Source organism: Actinia tenebrosa, unplaced genomic scaffold (assembly GCF_029948245.1).
Source record: "Actinia tenebrosa isolate PJP-AT-01 unplaced genomic scaffold, QUT_ActTen_1.0 PGA_scaffold4__44_contigs__length_22323623, whole genome shotgun sequence".
Classification (NCBI taxonomy): domain Eukaryota; kingdom Metazoa; phylum Cnidaria; class Anthozoa; order Actiniaria; family Actiniidae; genus Actinia; species Actinia tenebrosa.
This window is the reverse complement of record NW_028292581.1, coordinates 12,574,492-12,597,348: the sequence shown is the minus strand read 5'-3', so window position 1 is coordinate 12,597,348 and position 22,857 is coordinate 12,574,492. Positions and strand designations below refer to the sequence as shown.

Below are 22,857 nucleotides of genomic sequence, written 5' to 3'. Positions count from 1 at the left end.
TGCTATAAACACAAAATGCGACTTTTTTTAATAATTTTAAACTCCTTTTTTATTATAAATCTAGTAGCCAAACTGTAATTAACTGATTCAAATAATTCTCAAAAGAAGAGCTAGCTAATTATGTCATTTCTGTGTAGGCTTTAACATAAGTCGTCCAATAAGCTGTAATTGCGCTGTGATTTGGGTGGGTTCTTTAGATACACAAATCAGCCAATCAGAGTTATGTATTCTAATGGTTAACATGGTAACGGAACCAAATAAGCCACAATTGGGCAAAATAGTTCAAAAGAACTGGTGGTGCTAACGTATCTCCAGCTCTTAGTTCGGCCGGGTCAAGTATCGAGTTCTGGATTTTTCTCCCACAAAATCAGGAGGTAAGGCATTCAAGAGAGTGGCCGCAGTTATTCCTACGAGATCAAATTTTCCTTCTCCCATCCAGCGCCCACCAAATTTGGACCTTAGTGGCTTGCTCAGTCCTGAAACGATTTCAGTGAAGGAGATGGCACTGTTTTCTCCAACCCGAAAGCTCTTCGACGTCAGTCCTATAAAGTCTCCCATTACTTTTTGTGAGAATACATTCTTTGGATCGCATTTTAATTCCTCTTCAGTACTTGAACAAGACAAACTGCAACAGCAACGACAACAGTGTGTAGTGACAGGGGAACATTTAATATATCAACAGTTCAACGACTTTAAATTATTATCCCCTAATACGAGCAACGAACAAAAAGAACGACCAAGCAGTCTAGCCGGCCCTCCTATCATAAAAAACGTGCAGGAAGAGCAAGTGTTCCACCATGGTAATCATCTCCCCAGGTTCCCTTTATATGAGTCTAACATGGACAATGAAAACTCTAGATTGTATTCCAATTTTCCAGAGATTTCTAAGATTCCCGCTCATCGGACTGAGGATAAACATAATTATTTGAAGGAAACAAGCGGTGTAAACAAGTGTCAAAAGCAGATCAAGCTGAACACATCACCAAAGCACAGATTAGCGGTAAATAAAAGCATGAGCTGCAGTAATACAGATGGAGCTTATACTTCGTCACAAGAGATGCGTCTCCTATCCTGTTCCCCCTTTCAGTGGATGGATGAAGAATGCAGTACTTCAAAGGAAGGTTGTACTAGGAGAAGCTTGATAGAAGACTCCAATACAACTGCAGTCCCTTCAGCAGGGCAAGCCATTAATAACAGATATTTAGACAGGATAGTAAACAAGAAAGCCATGAATACAGAGGAATACAAAGAGGAGTCGCCATTCTTACCTTTTGGGTCAAAATCAAAAGAAAAACCTTTATTACCTTGTCCAGTGTTTGAGACAGTCAACCAGCAAATTAAAGAAAGCTGCAGAAGTCGTACTCTTGGGTCTAGAATCAAGATAGTTGCTGGTGAACTAGAAATAGAAGATATAGAAGCTAAAGAAGAATTCTCTCAAGCCAAATGTGTGTTTGCACAGGACGATAAGGCACTACGAGAATTAAAACAACAATGTGGAATGGAAGTGCGACCTGGACGGTGCTCGGAGCCGCAGAAGCATCATCATCAGCTTCGTCAACTTCAACTGCAACATCAACAATATTCCTATAAACATGAACAGCAGAAGCAGCTACACCAAAAACAACAGCAACAGTATCAGGGACCAGAGCAGCAGCAACAGCAGCAACAGCAGCAACAGCAGCAACAGCAGCAACAGCAGCAGCAACAGCAACAGCAACAACAACAGCAACAGCAACAGCAACAGCAACAGCAACAGCAACAGCAACAGCAACAGCAACAGCAACAGCAACAGCAACAGCAACAGCAACAGCAACAGCAACAGCAACAGCAACAGCAACAGCAACAGCAACAGCAACAGCAACAGCAACAGCAACAGCAACAACAACAGCAACAGCAACAGCGACAGCAACAGCAACAGCGACAGCAACAGCGACAGCGACAGCAACAGCAGCAGCAACAACAACTGAAACAACAGCAACAACAACATAGACAACGTCTACACAACCTATGGCAAAAGCAACATCAGGTGAAGATCTTGGAAAAGTTAAGCCAAAAGGAACAGCTCAGTTTTATTCCAAAAGAAAGCGGTTTGGAAAGTAATGTCTTATTGAATGCTTCTGAATACCCACCACAAAATTCGTCTGTCAAGTTAGAATATATCCTGACACCCATTGAAGTAGAAGCACATCGAAGACACATCAAACGTCAAAAGCAGAAGGAGCAGAACCGTAAAAACAGAGAAGAAAACAGCCTTTTCTGATTCATCTTCCCACATGAGTGGCAGCTCCACCAGCTCCCAAACTTTGGGATTTTATTCCAATACATGTCCGCTCAATTTGAAGTCATTGTTTAAAACATTTCCTTTATATATATATATATATATATATATTACTAGATGCCATCTAGATAAGACATTTTAAACTTTCATTTCATTTATAGATGTTTGTACGTGTAAGAGCGCTAAGACTCGGCTTGGAGCAGACACTACTTACAACAAACAATTTTTAACTCACAAGTTGATTTTTCGAAAGGAGGACTGCGTAAATCTGGTGAACCAGGAGTTAAAAGTAGCCTCATAGCAACTAAGAGAGAGAACAAGAACAACACATCGAACTCAAAGTCAAAGGCGAAAAACAAAACAAAACAAAACTGAAGCTTTTTTTATTGTTTTCCGTTGTGTTGACGGAAGAAACTCAATTAGCCCCCCTAAACTCAATTAGCCCCCCTAAACTCAATTAGCCCCCCTAAACTCAATTAGCGCTCCCTAAACCGAATTAGTCCCCCCTAAACTCAATTAGCATAGCCCTCCCCCCCCCCCCCCCCCCCCCCCAATTTTTGGCTGGATCTGCCCTTGAACGTATCACATTTGCGAGCGGTTCAGTTCAGAATATAGAACAGGCAGCGACCAAGGCATGAACTCCAGCATTGCATCTCAGCCATGCAACCAGGATGCAACAAAGAAAAAATGAAATAGAAAATGAATATATATCTATGTAATGTAAATATACCTAATTGCAATAATTAATTTAGAAAATATTTTTTATTTGAGCTCTAAAGTTCCGTCGGTTGATTACAATAACTGTATTAGTATATACCAATAAGGTACGTAATTACAAATGTCAGTCTATAGATACCTTCAAAACGTTCAAACTATTACAATTATTTATATTCAATAAATTCAGTTTGTATGCTATTTCTTTTTCAAGCTAGGGTTCACTTTTCTGTTTCCCAGTTAATGACTTAAGGTGCTACTGGAGAGCTAACGTGACCCCATAGTGTTTGATTCATTTTCGGATAATCAGAATCAGAATTTTATCCAACCTCAATCGACTAGCAAAGCTGAAAGTGCATGTTCTTGGCTGGACAAAAAAGATGTGGTGTTGTTTGTATCGAAGCGCTGGCAGATGGACTTACGGATCCTAATGAGAACGTGATGAGATTCCACCCTCCACACTGTTATATCTCAAAAAACACTTGAATAAAGAGTAATTTAAAAGCAAGTTATCATAACAGCCACCCCCTTGGAACCATCCAATCCTTGCTCTAAATGCAAGTTTATTGCTTACAAATGTAAAAGGCATAACACAGATCCATTAACCCACGTTTCTAGCTATAAGGCAAGTCGCAGTTACAAACGCGCAGTCACGTTGTGGCCACATCCGACGGTATTATGCAAGAACCAACTAAAAGAGGGTTTGGTCTGTTGGATGTACCGACAGCTTTGTATTCATAGAGGATTAGCTTTGTGGTAATTTTTGTGACAATGTTTTTTCAACCTTCGGTATTTTTGATCAAGTCAAGTGTTTCATAGAGTGTTACCGGTATGACGTCAGAGAATCTCAACAGCGCTACACGCCCTGCGATGTTTTTCACGTTCGAAAAAGCTTAGTTCTAGCACAGGGAGCCCATATAGATAAAATGAAAAGTGAAAATATAACCATTGTCTATACAGGAGCTTATCAACGATGTTTGGAAGGGAGGTTTATCAGTGCCTTTTTGCAAAAATCTTTTATCAAACTTTATACAAATGAAATCGTTTTGCATCGCATCATCATCTTTGTTTGAAATGAATAAAAAGTATTTAAATATAAGTCTTATATTATCTATTTTCTTTATCCATAATTTTTAATTTTTTTGCTCGCAATTTTTGTTATTTCCATACTTACGTCCACGTACAATACAGATCATAGTTCCGAAACGAATCCAAATTTTTCACAAAGCTATTGCATAAAAGGCATTGTATTCATTGTATAGGTGTTTACTATCCGGCTCTTTCTCTCAAAGGCCTCAAAGAATATTATATTACAAAGTTCAATAAGAATGACTATAAAGTAGATAAGCAGACAGAATTTATCATGGAATGAGTCATCTTTGAGAAAAGCAATGAAATACAAAAATAAGGTTTTTTCTTTGCACAGTGAAATTGTTTCAAATAAAATAAGATATTTCAATTTTCAAATAAAAGATTTCCATGAGATAGATGGATACTGCAGCCCGAGCGAGAAGCTGAATACGGCCAGTTTCGAGTTCCAAATTACCGCTGTGTTCCTTGATCACAGACTCATTTTTTACAGGGTTAGCCTCGAATTAGTGTCTAAATATTCACAAATACCAACGATAAAGTAGAGAATGCACAACTTTAACAATACAAACACTTTGAAATTCCACGGACTGCCTTCACTGTAACACATTCATATTCTACAGAAAGCTCCAAACTGGAGTATAGCATTAAGGTTTTCATTTCAATTGTATCTTATTAGCTTTTTGTGCTACTTTGGAATTCGATTGTTTGTGAAGAATGGCGTTTCTGTGTTCAGCTAGAGATCTTCATGGACGTTCCTTGGTTCAGAATAGAACCCTTGCATAATGTCAAAGCAGCTCAATTTGAAGAGCAAAACAATAGAATTTCAATCTCATAAGAATTGCAAACTTGTTGTCATGTCGATCCTTAGCTTGCTCCAAGTCTCGCTCGTTATTTCTTCCGTTGGCGAGTTGCCGAATTCAAATTTCGGCACTTCGGCTTCCGGCAGATTTCCGAAGGGAACGGCCGAAAAAATTAAAAGCTCGCCGAAGTGCCGAAATTTGAATTCGACGACTCGCAAACGGAAAAAATAACGAGCGAGACTTGGAGCAAGTCTAGTCGATCCTCCAAATTGAGCTGCATTCCGACCTGCTGCAAGGGATCTATTAGCACAACATGCTAATGATACCGGACACTTATTTTATTTTAGTAATGTTGAAATCATGCATCGATAAAGCCATCATAAGCTAAAATCCTTAAAATCAGAAACTGAGCAAATTCTATGGATATTATTAATCCTGATTGCAAATTTAAGATATTTACGATTATTAAAAGTAACTATTTATATCTAGTGGAAATTTGGACGTCATTGCTATTAGCCATATTTGGTCATTTTCGAATGTGACGTCATTTCGCGCGCGTTCGAAATATTACGTCACAAACACATCATTAGACTAATGACTTCAGTTTTAGTTTGGTAGCACAACTGATAACATTACGATGATCGAAGTCCTGATATTTACCGGCGTATTTGTATTTTATTACGCAATAGAATATTGTATTGAATATTTTATCTTTGGTAATGCAAAGGGAACATTTGCCAGCTCTATTCAAACAGGTGAAACTCCAGGCAGCTCGTGATTCTAGCAGTACAAATTGCATCTTGATTTGCGCGCGTTTTGTGATTCCTCTTTTCAACAAGTAATGTTTGATTACAGCAAATAAATATTCAATTCTGTACTTGTTTCTTTGCAGAGCAACGGAAACTGCTGGAGGCTAGTGAAATATTAAAAGAAGTTACGATAAAAGCAGGTAACGAACAAGAAATATTAATTGGAATTGAAAGCTTTATGTCATGCATGGAGAAAAAACAAAGGAAAGGAAAGGAAAGGAAAGGAAAGGAAAATAGAAGTAAAACCAAGAAGGTTAAGACTTTTTAGCGCAGAACGGTCACGGGATACTCAGAAAAAGTATTAGAACTTAGAATTGAACAATACCATTAATTAGCTGAGTATTTGGTTTATTATTTTCATGCACTGATTTATTGCTTTAGTGCTGTTGACGAACGATTGTATTCCTGGTTTGTTTTGTTTTTTACAGTTTTTCCATCAACACACCAACAACAACACAATCAAACCACAACAACCCAATACAAACAGGAGCAAGTATACAACACAGGTATGAACGATACTGAAGAGGGAAGGGGTCAGAGAGTATTGTACCAGAAGTGATGGGTGGTGTAGGGGAGTATTGAGCAAGAAGTGATGGGTGGGATAGGGGAGTATTGTACAAGAAGTGATGGGTGGGGTAGGGGAGTATTAAGCAAGAAAGTGATAGGTGTGATGGGTGGGGTAGGGGAGTATTGAACAAGAAGTGATGGGTGAGGTAGGGGAGTATTGAACAAGAAGTGAAGGGTGGGGTAGGGGAGTATTGTACCAGAAGTGAAGGGTGGGGTAGGGCAGTATTGTACAAGAAGTGATGGGTGGGGTAGGACAGTATTGTACAAGAAGTGATGGGTGGGGTAGGGGAGTGTTGTACAAGGAGTGGTGTGTATAGGTAGGGGAGTATTGTACCAGAAGTGATGGGTGGGGTAGGACAGTATTGTACAAGAAGTGATGGGTGGGGTAGGGGAGTATTGTACAAGAAGTGATGGGTGGGGTAGGGACAGTATTGTACAAGAAGTGATGGGTGGGGTAGGGGAGTGTTGTACAAGGAGTGGTGTGTATAGGTAGGGGAGTATTGTACAAGAAGTGATGGGTGGGGTAGGACAGTATTTTACAAGAAGTGATGGGTGGGGTAGGGGAGTATTGTACAAGAAGTGATGGGTGGGGTAGGGGAGTATTGTACCAGAAGTGATGGGTGGGGTAGGGGAGTATTGTACCAGAAGTGAAGTGTGGGGTAGGGTTTGTTGTCTTTTATATTTATTCCATATATTTTCATTCAGTTTCAGACAACAGATCATTAGTAGTTTACAACCCCTCAGTTGAGTTATCGTCTTTCTTTCCCTTGGCATATCTCGGGTTTCTTGTTGGTGTTTTTGTTATTTTGTTTCTTATTTCCAAGTGGTAAGTCATCATGTCTACATGTTTTTGATTCACAATTTACCGAATTATTTTCAACATACCTAACAACCACTTGTTCATTTAAGGTTTGATGAAACTGAGAGAAAACAGAACAAGACAGGTTCATCAGGTAAGCACTTGTAACACTGAATCAGAGGGATATGATATCAGTATTCATCCATCACAGGATCATCACATCCCCTTGTCTACTTCCCTTCGTTTTGTTGTTCGCCACAAAATCTCATCCACAATTAGCTGTTGCAAAGTCGGCTTTGTCCTCCATGACTCAAGCATATCAAATATTTCTATTATAACAGATACAGATGTCGAACAAGACGACAACGCAACTCTGAAGGTCTGTAAAAATAATCGGTTCTGAATGTCTACAGGTTTCATGCGTTATTTTTCTACATGCCGAACTATATACTTCAGAGATTTTCAAGTCTGACAAACGATTAGTCTTACCTTAGCTGGATTGACCAGATTTTTCCCGTGTTCATTTACTTTTCACTGATGATGATATGATTATATGCGCTTATGGCTTGCATGTACGCATGCGCATCTTTGTACTCTAGTATATTCCATTTTTTCCTCTCTCACTTTTCTACTTTCGTATCATTTCAATGAATGTAAGAAACATGCCTCCGGTTAAAGCGTTTTAAAAGAAAAACAAGACCACAAGGTAGCGTGGAAATAAAGGCCTCGGAGCTTTTTTTCGGCGTCCCACATGGATAGGAGTGGGTGTGGGTTCTTAGTCATGAGCGATACAATCGAGATATTAGGTCTGCTGGTCATAGCAAGGGGTTAATCATCTATGGTCTAGGGGCCGACTAACCTCTCCCTTAGGCTTCGGCCGAGCTTCCTGATCAGTCTGTAAATCCTCCCAGGATAGCGGTGTTGGGGTCGAAATCTCCAGCGTAGCCGTAAGTCCATACGACGGTTCAGCATTCGATGTCTGGAAGTATGGTCCTGGTTAAATCATTCAATAAACATAAGGATAATTCCGTACATATAAAAGATCAATTCGGGAAGAACTAGAAGAATTCTATCAGATCGCTACAACTTTGCAGAGTTGTAAGACACCTTGGCTTTTATAGTTTAGTAATTGCATATGGATCGAGGATCAGCTCATTTAGATTGATAATCAAATATTCCTGTTTTCTGGAAAACTTGACAAACAAATCCGAAAAGAATCAGCAGGTGATGACAAGATGGTGTTTTAGGGAGAGGGGGATGTTTTTGGTTATTTTGGTGGTCCTATTTCATAAGTTTTTTCAGAAATGTAATGAAACGTTAAATAAACGCAATGAAGGTGTTTTTGTTAACTGTAAAACTAAACGAACATTTTTCTTTCTTTTCTCGTAGGTATGCGTAGAAAGTTGCGCTGAATCGAGTGATGTGAGTGAAGTGGAGGGCTATAATTTCAATTTTCTTCAGTCTTTTCCTTTTGTTTTAGTAAGTTGAAAGTTTCAATATATATGTTACATTCCAGGAATGGTTTGATGCCTGCCAAGAATGCATTGTGACAGAGGATGAAGTGTTTGAGGTACGCAACTATTTTTGCTAGTCAGCTTTCCTTTTACTCTATCCTTTTCTTTTCAACTATATTTTCTTATGGTTTCTGTCTCATTTCATTTTTCAGGAATGGTTTGATGCATGTCAAGAATGCATTGTGACTGAGGAAGAGGTTTATGATGAGGTGAGCCAGAATCACTAGACTTTTTTTTACTAGTCTCTGCGTTTTTTCTGTTTTCCTTTCTTTTCAAGTATCTCGTTGGTTTCATTTTCTGATTCATTTTTATTTCATTTTCCAGGAATGGTTTCATGCATGTCAAGAATGCCATAATGTGACTGGGGATGACGTCGACTTTGAGGTACGCGCGCCGAAATCAACTTTTTCGCTAGTCTTTCTTTTTTCCTGTTTTATTTTCTTTCTTTCCAAGTGTTCTGATGGTTCATTTTATTTTCCAGGAATGGTTTGACGCCCGTCAAGAATGCAGTAGTGTGACTGAGGCGGGTGTTTTTATGGTACGCTAAAATAAGATTTCACTGCTGTTTTCTGTTCTTTTTATTTTTTATTTTTCTTGCTCTTCAAGTGTTTTGGGTTTTACCTTATTCTAATGCCGTGTTATTTTTCCAGGTCTCTGACGAGTCGCCCAGTGCAGATGAAAGTGAAGGCGTAGCTATCGCGGTAAACTAAAATCAACTTTTCTTTTAAATCATTTCAAGGCTCTCTCTTGTTTAATTCGTATCTAATGCATCCCCCCCCCCCCTCCTCAGTCCTTTTAGCAAAAATTTCTCGAATCCATGTCGAATATTACTCTAGATAATATTGCTTTATTTTATCTAGTTTGCCGACTTTAGTTTGGAAGAAACGAAAGACTTTATGGACATGACAACAATATTTCTTTTACCGTAAGTAGTAAAGCGGTAAAGTGCTCATATCAATTGCGCATGTAGCTAAACCATGTGGGAGGAAGCGGTAAAGTGCTCACATCAGTTGCGCATGTAGCTAAACCATGTGGGAGGAAGCGGTAAAGTGTTCATATCAATTGCGCATGTAGCTAAACCATGTGGGATCACTGAAAGTGTATGCGAATAATTGTGCCTGAATCATAAACTATCCCATGTGGGAATCAACAAGGAGGGGTATATAAGAAAAAAGGTTGTGTATGATGGAAAGTAATGAAACAAGAACAATGAAAATATTTTTTACAGCTTGCCAGAGAAAAAAAACGAAAATCCCGCCAGAAAACGTGAAAAGCAAAGCAAGAAAGACAAGAAACATCTAGTTAGAGGTACGAATGATGAGGAATGAAATCACTAAGAAATATTGGACAGAATCGAACTTTATTTTGATAATTCAATAAGAATTCATCAACAAAGCCAGTCTAGTCTGAAAATCAAATAAATTTGTAAGAAATAAATATTTTATTAAAAAATGTAAAAAGAATTAACCTCACGTATATTAATGTTAACAGACGAGCCTGGCTTGGTACTGGCTTTTGACATGGACGACACAAGTGACGAGACGGTACTGGACACGGTGCTGGTGAGTATTACTGTGATGGATAACAGTTGGTTAACCTGACCTGCTTGGTGGTGTAAGGGCACTGGAGACTAGGAGAAGAAGGGGCATACCGGAGAGAGGTAGGGTAGGGGTGTTTTTGCGGTCATAACACTTTTCCAACCCAGGCAGGATACAATGTGTATCCTTGGATCGAGGAGATCATGATATTCAGGAATGATAAAGATAAATATCTCTAGTGAATAACCCATGGAGATGATACCGTGCTGTGGCTCGAGCTCTGTCGTCAGGGGAAGAAAAGAAAACTTCTAAACTAACTCATACTTGTTATCTTTTAGTTTGGTAATTTTTCGTTGGAAGAAACCGAGACCTTAAAGGAGACAAAAACAGCCGAAACAGCGTGAGTAATGAGAATAGAAATGGAAATGGAAATGGAAATGGAAATAAAACGGGAATTGAAATAGAAATGGGAATAAGAATGGGAAATTGGATGTAATACATGACATCGTTACATTGTGCAAGTGTGAAAGAAGTGAGAGTGAACTAAAGATCATCAAGAGTAAATTTAGTATATATATAAGGCAAATTAGCTCCTTAATAAAATACTTCATTAAATCTCTGTTTCCTGCAGCGCGTCAAACCAGGAAGAAAATTTAAAGACCGAGAAAAAAGTCGAAGAAAAAAGAGATGAAAACGAAGAACTGGTGAAAGGTGAGGATTATTTTGAAATCTTTAAGAATGTGATTATGAATAAGATAACAAAATATTGATTGTAAGGGATTTATTTATGACGTTTGTGTGTTTTTGTGTCTTGAAGAAGCGAACATCAACACGTTTAAAACTGATCTACAAATAAGCAGCCAGAGCAGGAACAAGACTCCTTCAGACAGAGAACTGCAGGTAAGGAAGACTGGCCTGAGATCAAGTATAAGTAGGTTTTATATAAATAGGATGTTTTATCTTGCTTGCAGAGATGGGAACCCGTTGAGGATGACGAAGCAGCAGAGCTAGAATGTCTAGAGAAGGATGATGAAAACTTGAAGGTGCGTGTCAGTAACATCGATATTGATCATCCATCGGTACCCAGTGATTGTGGATGGGTGGAGTGAGCACTGAAGGAATTACCACAGGGTACCCAATGATTCTGGATGCGTGGAGTGAGCACTGAAGGAGTTACCACAGGGTACCCAATGATTCTGGATGCGTGGAGTGAGCACTGAAGGAGTTACCACAGGGTACCCAATGATTCTGAATGCGTGGAGTGAGCACTGAAGGGGTTTCCCACAGGGTACCCAGTGATTCTGAATGCGTGGAGTGAACACTGAAGGGGATTACCACAGGGTACTCAGTGATTCTGGATATGATTATGGTCAATGTTTTTTCTTTTAGGACCAAACCATCCTTTCACCAGAAAAAATGTATAAATTAAACCCGGATGTAAAATCTACTTTTTTGGAAGATCTAAGTCAATATACGTAAGTATTATAGATATAATATTAAGATTACTATGATTATCACAGCATTATTAGTTCTGATAGATATTAATAATCTGTTGTGTTGTCTTGACTTCAGTACAAAACTTGATATGTCAACATTATCTAGAGAACAAATCGAGTTTGCTGAAGAGATGGCCAACGAAATCATGAAAGTAAGTCCAATAACTGACCAATGACACTGATGTATGGATGGTTCACGCCATTTCCTAATTAGTGCATGTCATAATCAAGCAGTCGCAGACGAAACCAGAAATGACATCACTGTACGTGCGATCCAGTGCCCCGTCGATGGGGGGTGTGTTGGGTTAGACCTGAACTGAAATTTGTTTTGTTTTGATTATTCAGGAAAACAAACAGAGAAAAAACAAACAGAGGAGGAAAAATTCCAAAAGAAATCATAAGCACTACTGAGCTGCTTGACTGTGAAGATCCAGGGTGACAAGGGCGAGTGCACGTGGGTGCACGTCACATAGTCAATAACAGCTTCAATGCAAATTTACGATAATCAAAAGGGATGAAACGAAATTAATTGCAATTACTGAGAACTGATTGTCTGGGAGTTCCCAGGCTTACAAGGGTGGGATGGGAGGGAGGGGAGTCTTGTTCCAAATCTTGATTTACATACGTGACATTGAAAGAGTAAAGTCTTGCGAAGGCGGTATTACGTCATGTGTCACATGTTCAATAACAGCTTTAATGCAAATGCATAATAATCGAAAAGAATGACATGAAACGAAATCAAAGCTACTGAAAACTGATTGTCTGTGTGGACCCAGAGTGACAAGGGCGGGAGGGTGGTGCATGATCAAGAGTCTTTCTGGGTCCACAAGGGCGGGAGCCATCACATTACCATTCATGTACCTTGTCATGATCAGTTGGCCTTGACAGGATTTGTCCACCTTTAAAAAAGACTTTTTTACTGTAAGCATAGTTGAATTTCTGTAACTTTGATATTCTATGTTATTAAACTCTGTTTTATCCAGGTGCTGTCGGTATGATTTATGGCCGCTTTAGACGGTACGATTTTCGCCTACAACTATCGTATACAACACGCTTGCGTCTGTCGTAGGCGAGTTGTAGGCTTGATAATACACGCTACGACTCGAGTTGTAGGATGGCGCGAGCGTGTTTTGTACACGATAGTTGTATGCGAAAATCGTACCGTCTAAACCGGCCTTAAGGATGCTCAGCGATCCTTGTACTGATTATAGTGGTTTCATTCATGTTTAGTCATGTTGCAAAGCAAAACAATAGGAATTTTCTTTTTTGAGAAATGAAATCTCTAATGCGTGGCTAACAAATTTATACCATGATTGTTCCCATCGTTTTATTCCATCGAAAAAAAAAGAAAGTAGATTGAGGACCACAGAGCCCTTGAGGACAGGGGAGGGAGAGGAGAGGAGAAGGGGGAAAGGAGAGGGAGGGGAGGGGGGGAGAGGGAGGAGGGTTGTAATAAAACTGATTATGGGAGGAATGTTGTCAAAACTTATTCTCAAAATTTGTAAAAAAGAACTCATTTATTCAGGGTTGTCCTCATTTAAAAAAATAGTATTTTGATTTCAAGTACTCTTATTTGTTTTCCTGGAGAAACTTCTTTATCCCTTCCCAGTTGAAGGGAATGAAAATACAAATTAAAAGTGAGAACTATTTTTTTAATTAAATCAAATAGTTGTTTATAGGTTGTGTTTAAATTCATGGTTATGACAAATTGTTTCTTTTTGTTGTTCGCTCTATGCTTTTGTCTTGTGTTTTTCTTATTTTGATGACCCTGTAGGTGAAAGCTCTTTGCAAAACAAAATAATGTAATAAAATCAGAAAGCTGAAAAAGCAATTTCTTATAACCATGAACTTTATTTTTGGTAGATTTACAAAATTATAACAAAAATTTCAGACGTTATAGATTCCTATGTGTTTAAACAAGGAATTATCTTATCCTGAAGGTGATAAATGTGGAGAGACATCTACACATGACTAGCTAAAATCTAAGAGAGTGTAAACATGAAAGGGTTACAAAGAACTAATCAGTGCAAAAAGGCTGTACTATTTGAATAGGAGGGTGTACAACGACTTTGTACAGTGACAAAACCTATAGTAAAAATGTTTGGCACATTACGATGGCAATGTCTATAAACATTTTGTCCATAGGAAACAAAGGAATTTGTACTGTTTTGCACTTTTTTAGTTTTTTGTAATTTTTCACGTGTATATTGTGTGTATACGCCCAGTAAGGCAGGTCATAATTACAAAATTGTATCATTCTAATAGTGAGTGCAGACCATATATCTGTGAAATAACACACAAACTAAATAGCACTAAACACATCACTATTTCTTTTGTTTTCATTTGTTTCATTGGTGCTTTTTTGTACTAATTAGTTAGTACTATTTCATGGATACCTGCATACCATATGTGTGAAAAAAATTGTACAAAACATTGCACAAATTTGCACAAATTTGTAAGTTCAGTAGACCATAGACCTACAAAACTGTGCACTTATTTGTACAGGCTGCTTTGTTAGTCGCACTTTTCACGGATACAGGTATGCACTCTATATGGTTTGCAGTTTATTTAGTTCCTAGTTCCTATTCTATTTATAATCATTTTGTATTATATGTTGGGAATTTTGCTGTTTCCATGACTTCTTCCACCTTCCAAGATGGATACAAGCCCGTCTGTCCTGTCCTATGATTGGTCCCTTTGGAGTAGCCATCCCAGTGATTGCCGGCAATGCCAACCAGATCTCCTACTTCTAAGTCAATCTCGTCACCATTTTGAGCCTCGTGAGGTACAACAGCTCGCACATTGTGTCCAGATTGGCCACCAAAGTAGTAGATATCATCAAGAGATTGAAAGAACCTGGAAGCATCTGGATGTTTGAACTGCATTATTTCATATCCTAAGCGACAAACCTGTCAAAAAAAGATAATTTAAAACGAACAGTTAAAAATCAACTCTGGAATTGCCCTACTTCACTATGACGTCAAATCAAAACAATCTTTTACAATCTATTGTTTAAACGAAAGGATCATGGTCGTCCGAGGGGGTCAAATCAACACAAATTCACCAAAAATTGTTCTAAAACCTGTATCAATCCACGAAGAGAAGTGGAATAACCAGCAAATGCTCAGAATATTTTTAGTACATATTAACACATATAATATCTGAAAACCAGGCCATCTTAGATTAAACTGTTCCATTAGGAGCAAATTTTGTTGAATTTTCTATTGGATTTGGCGATTCTATCCCCCACATAAGCAAGCAGTGACGTCATAGTGAAATAGGGCAATTTCAATTTGACTTAAGAAACAATGTGTAGTTCCAGAAAATATCCATACCCCACCCACAGAGAAAATTGGAAATTCTGGAGGGAGAGGGGTCAGAGAAGAAAAAAATTACAGAGTTTGTAGAAACGAAAATTGGAAGTTCCTTGGGATAGGGGGGTCCTTTTAGGAATTCCCTCTGTGGTGGGGGTGTGGATATTTTCTGGAACTACACAATTCGTTTTGTATCGGGGGTTGTGGGAGAGGGGGGGGGATGCAGAAGGATTTGCTTTTTAACCTATATGAGAAATCTTTGTTGTTGAACAAAAAGATGGCCCCTCCCTTAATTTCCATTCTGTTTATTGACAAACAGATTTTTTGTGTGGTACCCTTTTGAGCGTGATGTTTTTAATGACTCCCTACTCCCCCCCCCCCCCCCCCCAAATCCCACAACCCCTTCCTCAATAAAATATAAATGGTCCCTAATGTTTGGGTAGATCAAGGATTTAAATGACACATGGAAAATGTTTGTACTAAAGGCTTTTGTTTTATGCAGTGCTTCCCAATCACACTGTACATGAAATCGTACAATTTGCCATTACGACAAATTAGGGTTTTGGTTGATAACAATCAAAGTGTTTCCAAGACATTGTGAGAAAACTCAAAGGTTTCAAGGGTACGTGCCTATGGAATGTCATGGAAAAGTCTTGATTGACGTCCACCAAACCTACTTTGTCGTATGCTTTTTAGAAGCACTCCAAACTTATCTGTGTCATATCAAATGGCCTTTGTCATAACGAGGAATTAAAAAAATAAACAACGTAAGGTTTGATAAAAATTTACCTGAGATGAAAAGGTACAAACTAAAAAATCACATTCTGAAAGCATTTGAATATTGAATGTCATGGAATTGTCTTGATTGATGTCCACCAAACCTACTTAGTCGCATGCTTTTTTGAAGCACTCCAAACGTTATCTGTGTCATATCAAGTGGCCTTTGTCATAACGAGGAATTAAAAAAAAAACGTAAGGTTTGATAAAAATTTACCTGAGATGAAAAGGTACAAACTAAAAAATCACATTCTGAAAGCATTTGAATATCAAAGATCACACCATGAAGAGAAGATTCACTGTATCTGGAGCCAAGACCAGCTGATTTGGATATGCCGTTGTCACTTATAAACTCATAATCTTTATATCTGTGAGAGAGAAAAAGAGAAACCAACTCAATTTACAACTTAAAATAACAAAATAGCCATTGTTCTTACACAGATAAAAGCAAATAGCTCTGTAGCTAGAGTTCAAACACTATTTCACATTAAAACTTTTAGCTGAAAGCAACAGCATTGTGATACAAGTTTCACAGGGGTTTTACGCAGCACAATTTGGGCTATGTGAAACTTTTATCCTGAGGAATTTTCATGAAAAGTAGAAATGCTTTCTACTGGTGCAACTGAAACTTGTGTCACAAACAAGTTTTAGGATGAAATTGCGCAGTGTAACACCTGCTTCAAAGTAATGTCTTACAATGCAGTAGCAAGCAATTTTCAGCTAAAACTTTCAATGAGTAACACAGCCTTCTTTAAAAGTTATTTTTCGTATGAATGGTTTGCTTTTAACTAATCCACTCTTTTATCTTTTGATTGTTTTTTTTTCCTTTCCTTGCCCACCTTGTTCTCATTGGTTTCTTTTTTTCTTATTCTCATTGTATAAACACTCCTTCCTACCACCTCTTTCTCTTTTACTCTGACGGAAGGCCTAACGTCCGAAATGTCAGTAATTTTTTTCATCTGTTCACGGTGTAAAATTTACCCTTTTATCATTACTATACTATTTTATTTGTTACTATAAAGTACTACTGGTAGTTACAATAGAACTGATAAAACAATAAGAAGATATAACTAGCTAAAAACTAGTGTGAGCTGCGTCGGTGTTTCTAATGAAACAGTAATGATAAAAAGGTAAATTATACACCCTGAAAAGATGAAAAAACTTACTGACATTTCGGACACTAGTCCTTCATCAGAGTAAAAGGGATAAAACAATAGAAACAATACACATTGCACCACTTTGTATTATTAGTGCAAAATAAATTCAATATGGGCTTGGTGTTTGCACTCTAACAATCACGTGGCCATTTATTTCATGATTCAAAATAATAATAATAATAATGGAATTCAAAAATGTTGATTTTGGCAAAAGGAAAAAATTATGTAGAATCCTGAGAAAACCCTTGAAATATAAAAGACCAACAAATGTGATGGCAGGCTTGAGGATCAATCTTGAAACCACGGGTGAGAGTAGCAGCGGTAACCGGTCGTTATACCTTAGCAGATTATACCTATCATTCCAAAGAGTTGTAGTTTGTGTGGCATTCTTTACACTTTATTATTTACATTACCAGAATACCAGAATGGTTTTGTGCCTGTTTTACGATTAATCTTTCCTTTAGATTTTTATTCAAAATGTGCTTTGAGAATTAGCTTGCCTTGAAATGGTGCACCAATGGTGAGGAGAGGAAAGATCACAGCTGCTTTCCAAGCCAGAATACAGCTGTAGTTAACAGTTTTATAATTGAAAGAAGATATAACTAGCTAAAAACTAGTGTGAGCTGCGTCGGTGTTTCTAATGAAACAGTAATGATGAAAAGGTAAATTATACACCGTGAAAAGATGAAAAAACTTACTGACGTTTCGGACGCTAGTCCTTCATCGGAGTAAAAGAGCAGTTTTATAATTGAAGATGCTGCAATCGTTTAATTATGAGCACTTAACTTTTTTATCTTTTATTTTCCAGGATCATAAAGAATTTTAAAATGACACCACTAAAAAAAACCTCTTAAATATTTTCTAAGCATCATACATGTACATGACAGTACATGTATATGTATTTTTATCTTTTTTTAACTGTTTTTTTAGTTTTGCAATGTTTCCAAATTGTTTATCGTCATGTTTTACAATCAAATTGCTTTCTAAATCCCTCCTTATCTAAAACTATTATTTAACATTATGAAGCATGGGTGGCATAGCAGTGAAAGCACTCTCCTCTCATCAATGCAACTGGAATCCGAGTCCCTCCGGGTTCAGGTGTCGTATGTGAGTAGAGTTGTTTGTTGGTTCTTTCCTGTGCTTCAAGGGTTTTCCGGGTTCTCCCGTTTTCCTTCCTCCACAAAAATCAACTACTAAATTCCAATTCGATCACGGAATGAGGGCCACAGGTTTGTTAGCCTCTGGCTACCCTCATAAAAAAGGGTGGTTTTTATTTTTTATTTTCATTTTTTAAATTTTTTTTTATTAGTGTTTAGGATTAATTGCACTGGGAATAACAACCATATACCTTTTTTGCTACATATGAGTACTTACTTTTTCTCTGCCTCTGGTAAAACAGACGGATCATCTGTGGCTAAAAATACTCTCTTTTTATCAATTTTCTCTTTCTTGGATCTTTGTTTATAGTACAATTCCACCCAGTACATATATTCTTCAATACTATGGAACGCAGCTTCTGTATTGATCTTATCTGTTCTTCGCACCTGCACCCTGTCAAAACAGATCAAAACGATTTCATTACTAATTAAGAAAGTTAATTAACAACAGCTTGTGATTAATTTTATCTGTCAAATACCTGTATTTTAATCTTTGGAAAATTGAAATTGAAAATGATGAATTATGACATAAATGAAATGAATTTTAATTGTTCATTTCATCTTGCAGATAAAATTATAGATTAAATTGATTTTCAAAGATATATACAGAATTGATCAAGGTGTGGAGAAAAAAACGTTAATGTTTCGCAAAGTAAAAAAGTAGCTAAATGAAGATACTATACAGGTGGTAACGAAATTCATATTAGCACTATGAATACAGCCCAAAGGCCAATGAATAAGTTGCCAAACTCCCTAGTTGGAAAGGGTCTTTAGGTTTATGATAATTGTAAGAAAATAAACATAATTACAGCGAACATGTTCAAAATTTTCAAAGGAAAAGAATAAAAAAATAAAAGAAGAATAAAATCACCAAAATCTCGTGCTTCATTCTTCGCTTGGTTTTCCCCTCCTCCACGAAACTGTCAGTTATAGCCATGCTCTGACAAAGATTGATCAGCCCAGAGGTTATTGTTTCAGCTACTGTAGGTGTTGACAAAATTCAAAGATTGTCAATAATTTGTTTCAAAATCACAGGCTGAATATTTTTTATACAATTTATCTCGAAATCTAACTTTATTTGAAATCATTACTTCGTGGTCATGCACACAAGGGAGTATGAGAATAGTTATATTTAGTACAGTGTATTTTGAGAGAATACAATATATCCGGCATGCTCATTGGATACAATTTACGTGTACACCTTATGCTGTCATATTCACCTACAGGTGAATATAGCAAGCACACTTCTGTTTGTCGATTTGTGCCGATAACTAAGATAAATAATTTTTTTTCTTTAAGTTATCTCTCTGTTATTTATTGAATTTGAAGTTGTGTTAAAAAAGTGCTCTAAGACTCAAATCGCAGTAAATATTCCCCTATATTCACTTCACCTTCAGCGAATAATTGTTAAATATTAGTCATTATAACCAAACCTCATGCTAAGCAATGTTCTATATCAATGGTAATAATAACAACTGTGCACAGTAATCATAACTGATTCCTTTTTTGAGATTATAAAGAAACAGCTTCTGGAAAAAACTATATAACATTTTAAAATGCTCTAACATCTATTGAATTAAAAAGCAACCATCTCATGTGTTGACACAATTTCTTCTTCTAATATATTTATTCCAAGACATCATTTTATTACCTAATCATATCATAGAATATATATGTCCTTTTGCAAAATGTAAACACTCTTAATAATATTCCAATTCCATCTGTGAGTTAGCCATGCGCTGACTTTCATCAGCCCAAAAGTTGTTTCATGGTTCGATCCCGTGAGTTAGCCGTGCCCCAACATTGATCAGCACAGAAGTTGTTTCAGAGTTCAATCCATGAGTTAGCCGTGCACTGACTTAGATCAGCCCAGAGGTTGTTTCAGGATTTGATCTGTAAGTTAGCTGGGCACTGACTTAGATTAACCCAGAGGTTGTTTCCACGTTTAACCTGTCAGTTAGCCATGCCCTGACTTTAATCAGCCCAGAGTTTGTTTCAGCGTTTGATCTGTGAGTTAGCTGTGCGCTGACTTTGATCAGACCAGAGGTTGTTTCAGATTTCGATCTGTGAGTTAGTCGTAACCTGACTTAGATCAGCCCAGAGGTTGTTTCAGGGTTTGATCTGTGAGTTAGCCGTGCCATGACTTTGATCAGACCAGAGGTTGTTTCAGATATCGATCTGTGAGTTAGTCGTAACCTGACTTAGATCAGCCCAGAGGTTGTTTCAGAGTTCAATCTTGGAGTGAGCTGTACCCTGACTTTGAACAGCCCAGAATTATGGTTAAAATTTGAAGGTTTTAATCATACACTGTATCCAAAATTTCTACTAAATTATTGTCGTGTATATTGGATCCCAAATGGTTGACAATGTCTATATTTGATAATACAAAATAATTATCAGAGCTGTGTTTCAAAAAGGTAACTTTAAAATGTACTTGTATTTAAAAATAATCTTTTTTTTATTTTCCAACCATATCAATATAGTATTAAACTAAGGCTTATATTGATAAAATCTGCAAATATGGTCCAAATGGAACTCATTAACCATGCATTATTTATTTTTTTGAAAGCTCACAGAGATAATTTTGAGAACGTCTTATGCAAATGACGTGAAAAATAAAAAGTATTTTTCTAGAAGATTTTTGAGATAAAAGAAATCCTTTTTTCCCCATTTATTATTAATTCAAACTTGATAATATAAAACCAAAAAAATATTGTGTAAGAATAATCTGTCTTTCTAAAAACCACTAGGGAATATGAATGAAATAAAGGAATTACGTCGAACCGACTGCAAGAAAGATATATTCTAGACGATTTGACATGAGGGCAAGACAAACAGAGAAGTGTCTGACACGCATGCGTTATTCATTTCATTCTCCCCAGAGAGAGGTTTCATTCCGGAATGAGTGTCCTGTTCCACGTTTACATGATACCGGCATGGAATATCGTTCCGGAATGAGCGTCTCGTTCCAGAATGAAAACTGGGATGACTCATTCCGGAATGACTCGTTCTGGATTTAAATTTTGCTTTGGTATCATGTAAACAAATATAAAGAAATATATGGCAACTGAGATGAACTCGTTCCGGAATGAAACTCATTCCGGCATCATGTAAACAGCCTCTTATACGACAATTATATGATTTTTGGAACAATAGAGTCAGACTTGTAATAACCACAAAAATATAAAAAAATAATTTGTAATTTAAACAAAGAGATGTTGTATGCACACACCTTATAAATGATTATTTTATATTAGGTATGTAACGAATCTGTAAAGAATCATATTAAAAATATACGTACCCAACTATTGGATGTTTGAATCCCAATTTCTCTTTCTTCTCATCTATCTCCTTTTGAACACCAGGTGTAAAACGAAATAAATATTTAGTAAACTGTCCAATCCACCAGACAAAAGGATGACCATGAAGTTTAGAGAGTCTGAGTGAGAGATCTTCTGGTACAGCTAAAGGCATGTGAGGGGGTCGAGGATAGAGACTGTCTACAATGGGTAGAAGGACGTTCTTGTTATTTGAAGTACCTTCACCCCAATCGTCTACAGAACCACTATACGATTTACATGTCTTACTAATAGGCTCAAAAACTCCTTCCCATCCTCGGGACGAGTATCGCCATCCAGCAGAATCAATAACCAATGTTCTCTGAAGCCCGAAAGCCACTATAAAACAATATAAAACATGATGTGCTTGACAACCATAACCACAGCCTTTATTAATTTGGCAGATTAGTTTCTTGGCCGATGCACAGTCCTCGGGATTTTGAAGCCGATCAAACCTGCTTTGCACTAGTTGGCTTAGTTCTTCATGCTCTTTTTGCCGCCAAGAGTCACCATATTCCAGTATTTTCCTTTTCTCCAAGTCATTTGTTAAATGATGATGCAGAAGTTCCACGTTGTTTAACATATTGGTCAGCTTATTCTTGGTTTCCAGTCTCGTTTCCTTGTTTATTTTTGTTATTTCTGCGCTTACATAGTACCAAAGTTCCTTTACCTCGTATTCAGTTCGTCTTCTGGCTTTCTCAGCCTCTAGGCTCGGTAAACAAGACGAACTCTCAGTTTTTAAGCTTAAATCAGTCTTTATATTTGATTCTTCTCGTTGTACTTTCTCAACTGCAGTTTGGTCTCTTTCTTTCGAACTCTCCATGCGCTTCAAAATATTCTTAAACTTCTTCTCTTTGACACTTGCAGAGGTCTCCAAATTATTGATTTTGGACTGCAAATCCGAGATCATTTCCTTGAGCTTTTGATTCTGTGACTTCAAGAGGTCCACATGTCTTTCTTTTCGGTCAAGTGCGGCCTGATTCCTGTTGGAATCTCCAACGAGTACGAATAAATGCCATCCCATGTAGCCGAGTATTAGAAGCCAGATAGAAAGAAGGAAGATCATATAACGCCACGATTTACGACTCATTTCAAAGTATATTACGAAATTAAGCCAACCTGAATATTTTTCTAAATACTGGATTAAATCAGCTAAATAGGCGGCAGGAATCACCGGTTCAGCTTCCCCAGCTCACGTTCACCATCTTCACCATCATCTTCCTGTGAATTGGCTGGGAGGAAATCTTTGGACGAATCAAGCGAGAGAAAAGTCGAGCACTTCCTTCACGTATCTAGGGGTCCAAACATTCATTGAGGATTTAGCAAATTGAGTTTATATTTGTAGAATCTACCTGCCTGAAGTACTCTAAAATGATGCCACATATGCACTCCCGGTCAGCCATGGAAACTAGACCCCCACCCTACCCACCGACGGAATGGCAGGAAGCTTAAAGGAAGCCCAAACACGTTTCTTGACGAACAACTGCCAACAGTGATGGACATATAG

At 37.5% G+C, this 22,857-nt stretch overlaps 2 protein-coding genes and 1 long non-coding RNA gene across 3 annotated transcripts; 2 read left to right on the top strand and 1 right to left on the bottom strand.

The window, feature by feature from the left end:
* Positions 1-499: 499 nt before the first annotated feature.
* Positions 500-12,181, top strand: LOC148907108 (uncharacterized). The gene is made up of 23 exons (XM_089036797.1): positions 500-1,632; positions 5,612-5,670; positions 5,777-5,833; positions 6,122-6,199; positions 6,966-7,086; positions 7,170-7,213; positions 7,401-7,438; positions 8,449-8,481; positions 8,576-8,629; positions 8,726-8,782; positions 8,898-8,957; positions 9,055-9,111; positions 9,224-9,274; positions 9,434-9,498; positions 9,802-9,881; positions 10,065-10,135; positions 10,450-10,511; positions 10,743-10,822; positions 10,929-11,011; positions 11,083-11,154; positions 11,501-11,586; positions 11,684-11,759; positions 11,953-12,181. The coding sequence occupies exons 1-23, from the start codon at positions 500-502 to the stop codon at positions 12,016-12,018; spliced, it is 2,583 nt and encodes an 860-aa protein (XP_088892923.1). The 3' UTR covers positions 12,019-12,181.
* A 924-nt stretch (positions 12,182-13,105) lies between these two features.
* Positions 13,106-22,770, bottom strand: LOC116300810 (alpha-(1,6)-fucosyltransferase). The gene is made up of 4 exons (XM_089036952.1): positions 21,314-22,770; positions 18,230-18,406; positions 15,916-16,066; positions 13,106-14,516 (listed from the first exon to the last, which is right to left on the bottom strand). The coding sequence occupies exons 1-4, from the start codon at positions 22,438-22,440 to the stop codon at positions 14,205-14,207; spliced, it is 1,767 nt and encodes a 588-aa protein (XP_088893078.1). The 5' UTR covers positions 22,441-22,770; the 3' UTR covers positions 13,106-14,204.
* Positions 20,048-21,317, top strand: LOC116300820 (uncharacterized). The gene is made up of 2 exons (XR_004197653.2): positions 20,048-20,429; positions 20,763-21,317. It is a non-coding gene; the product is annotated as an uncharacterized LOC116300820 (long non-coding RNA).
* Positions 22,771-22,857: the final 87 nt, after the last annotated feature.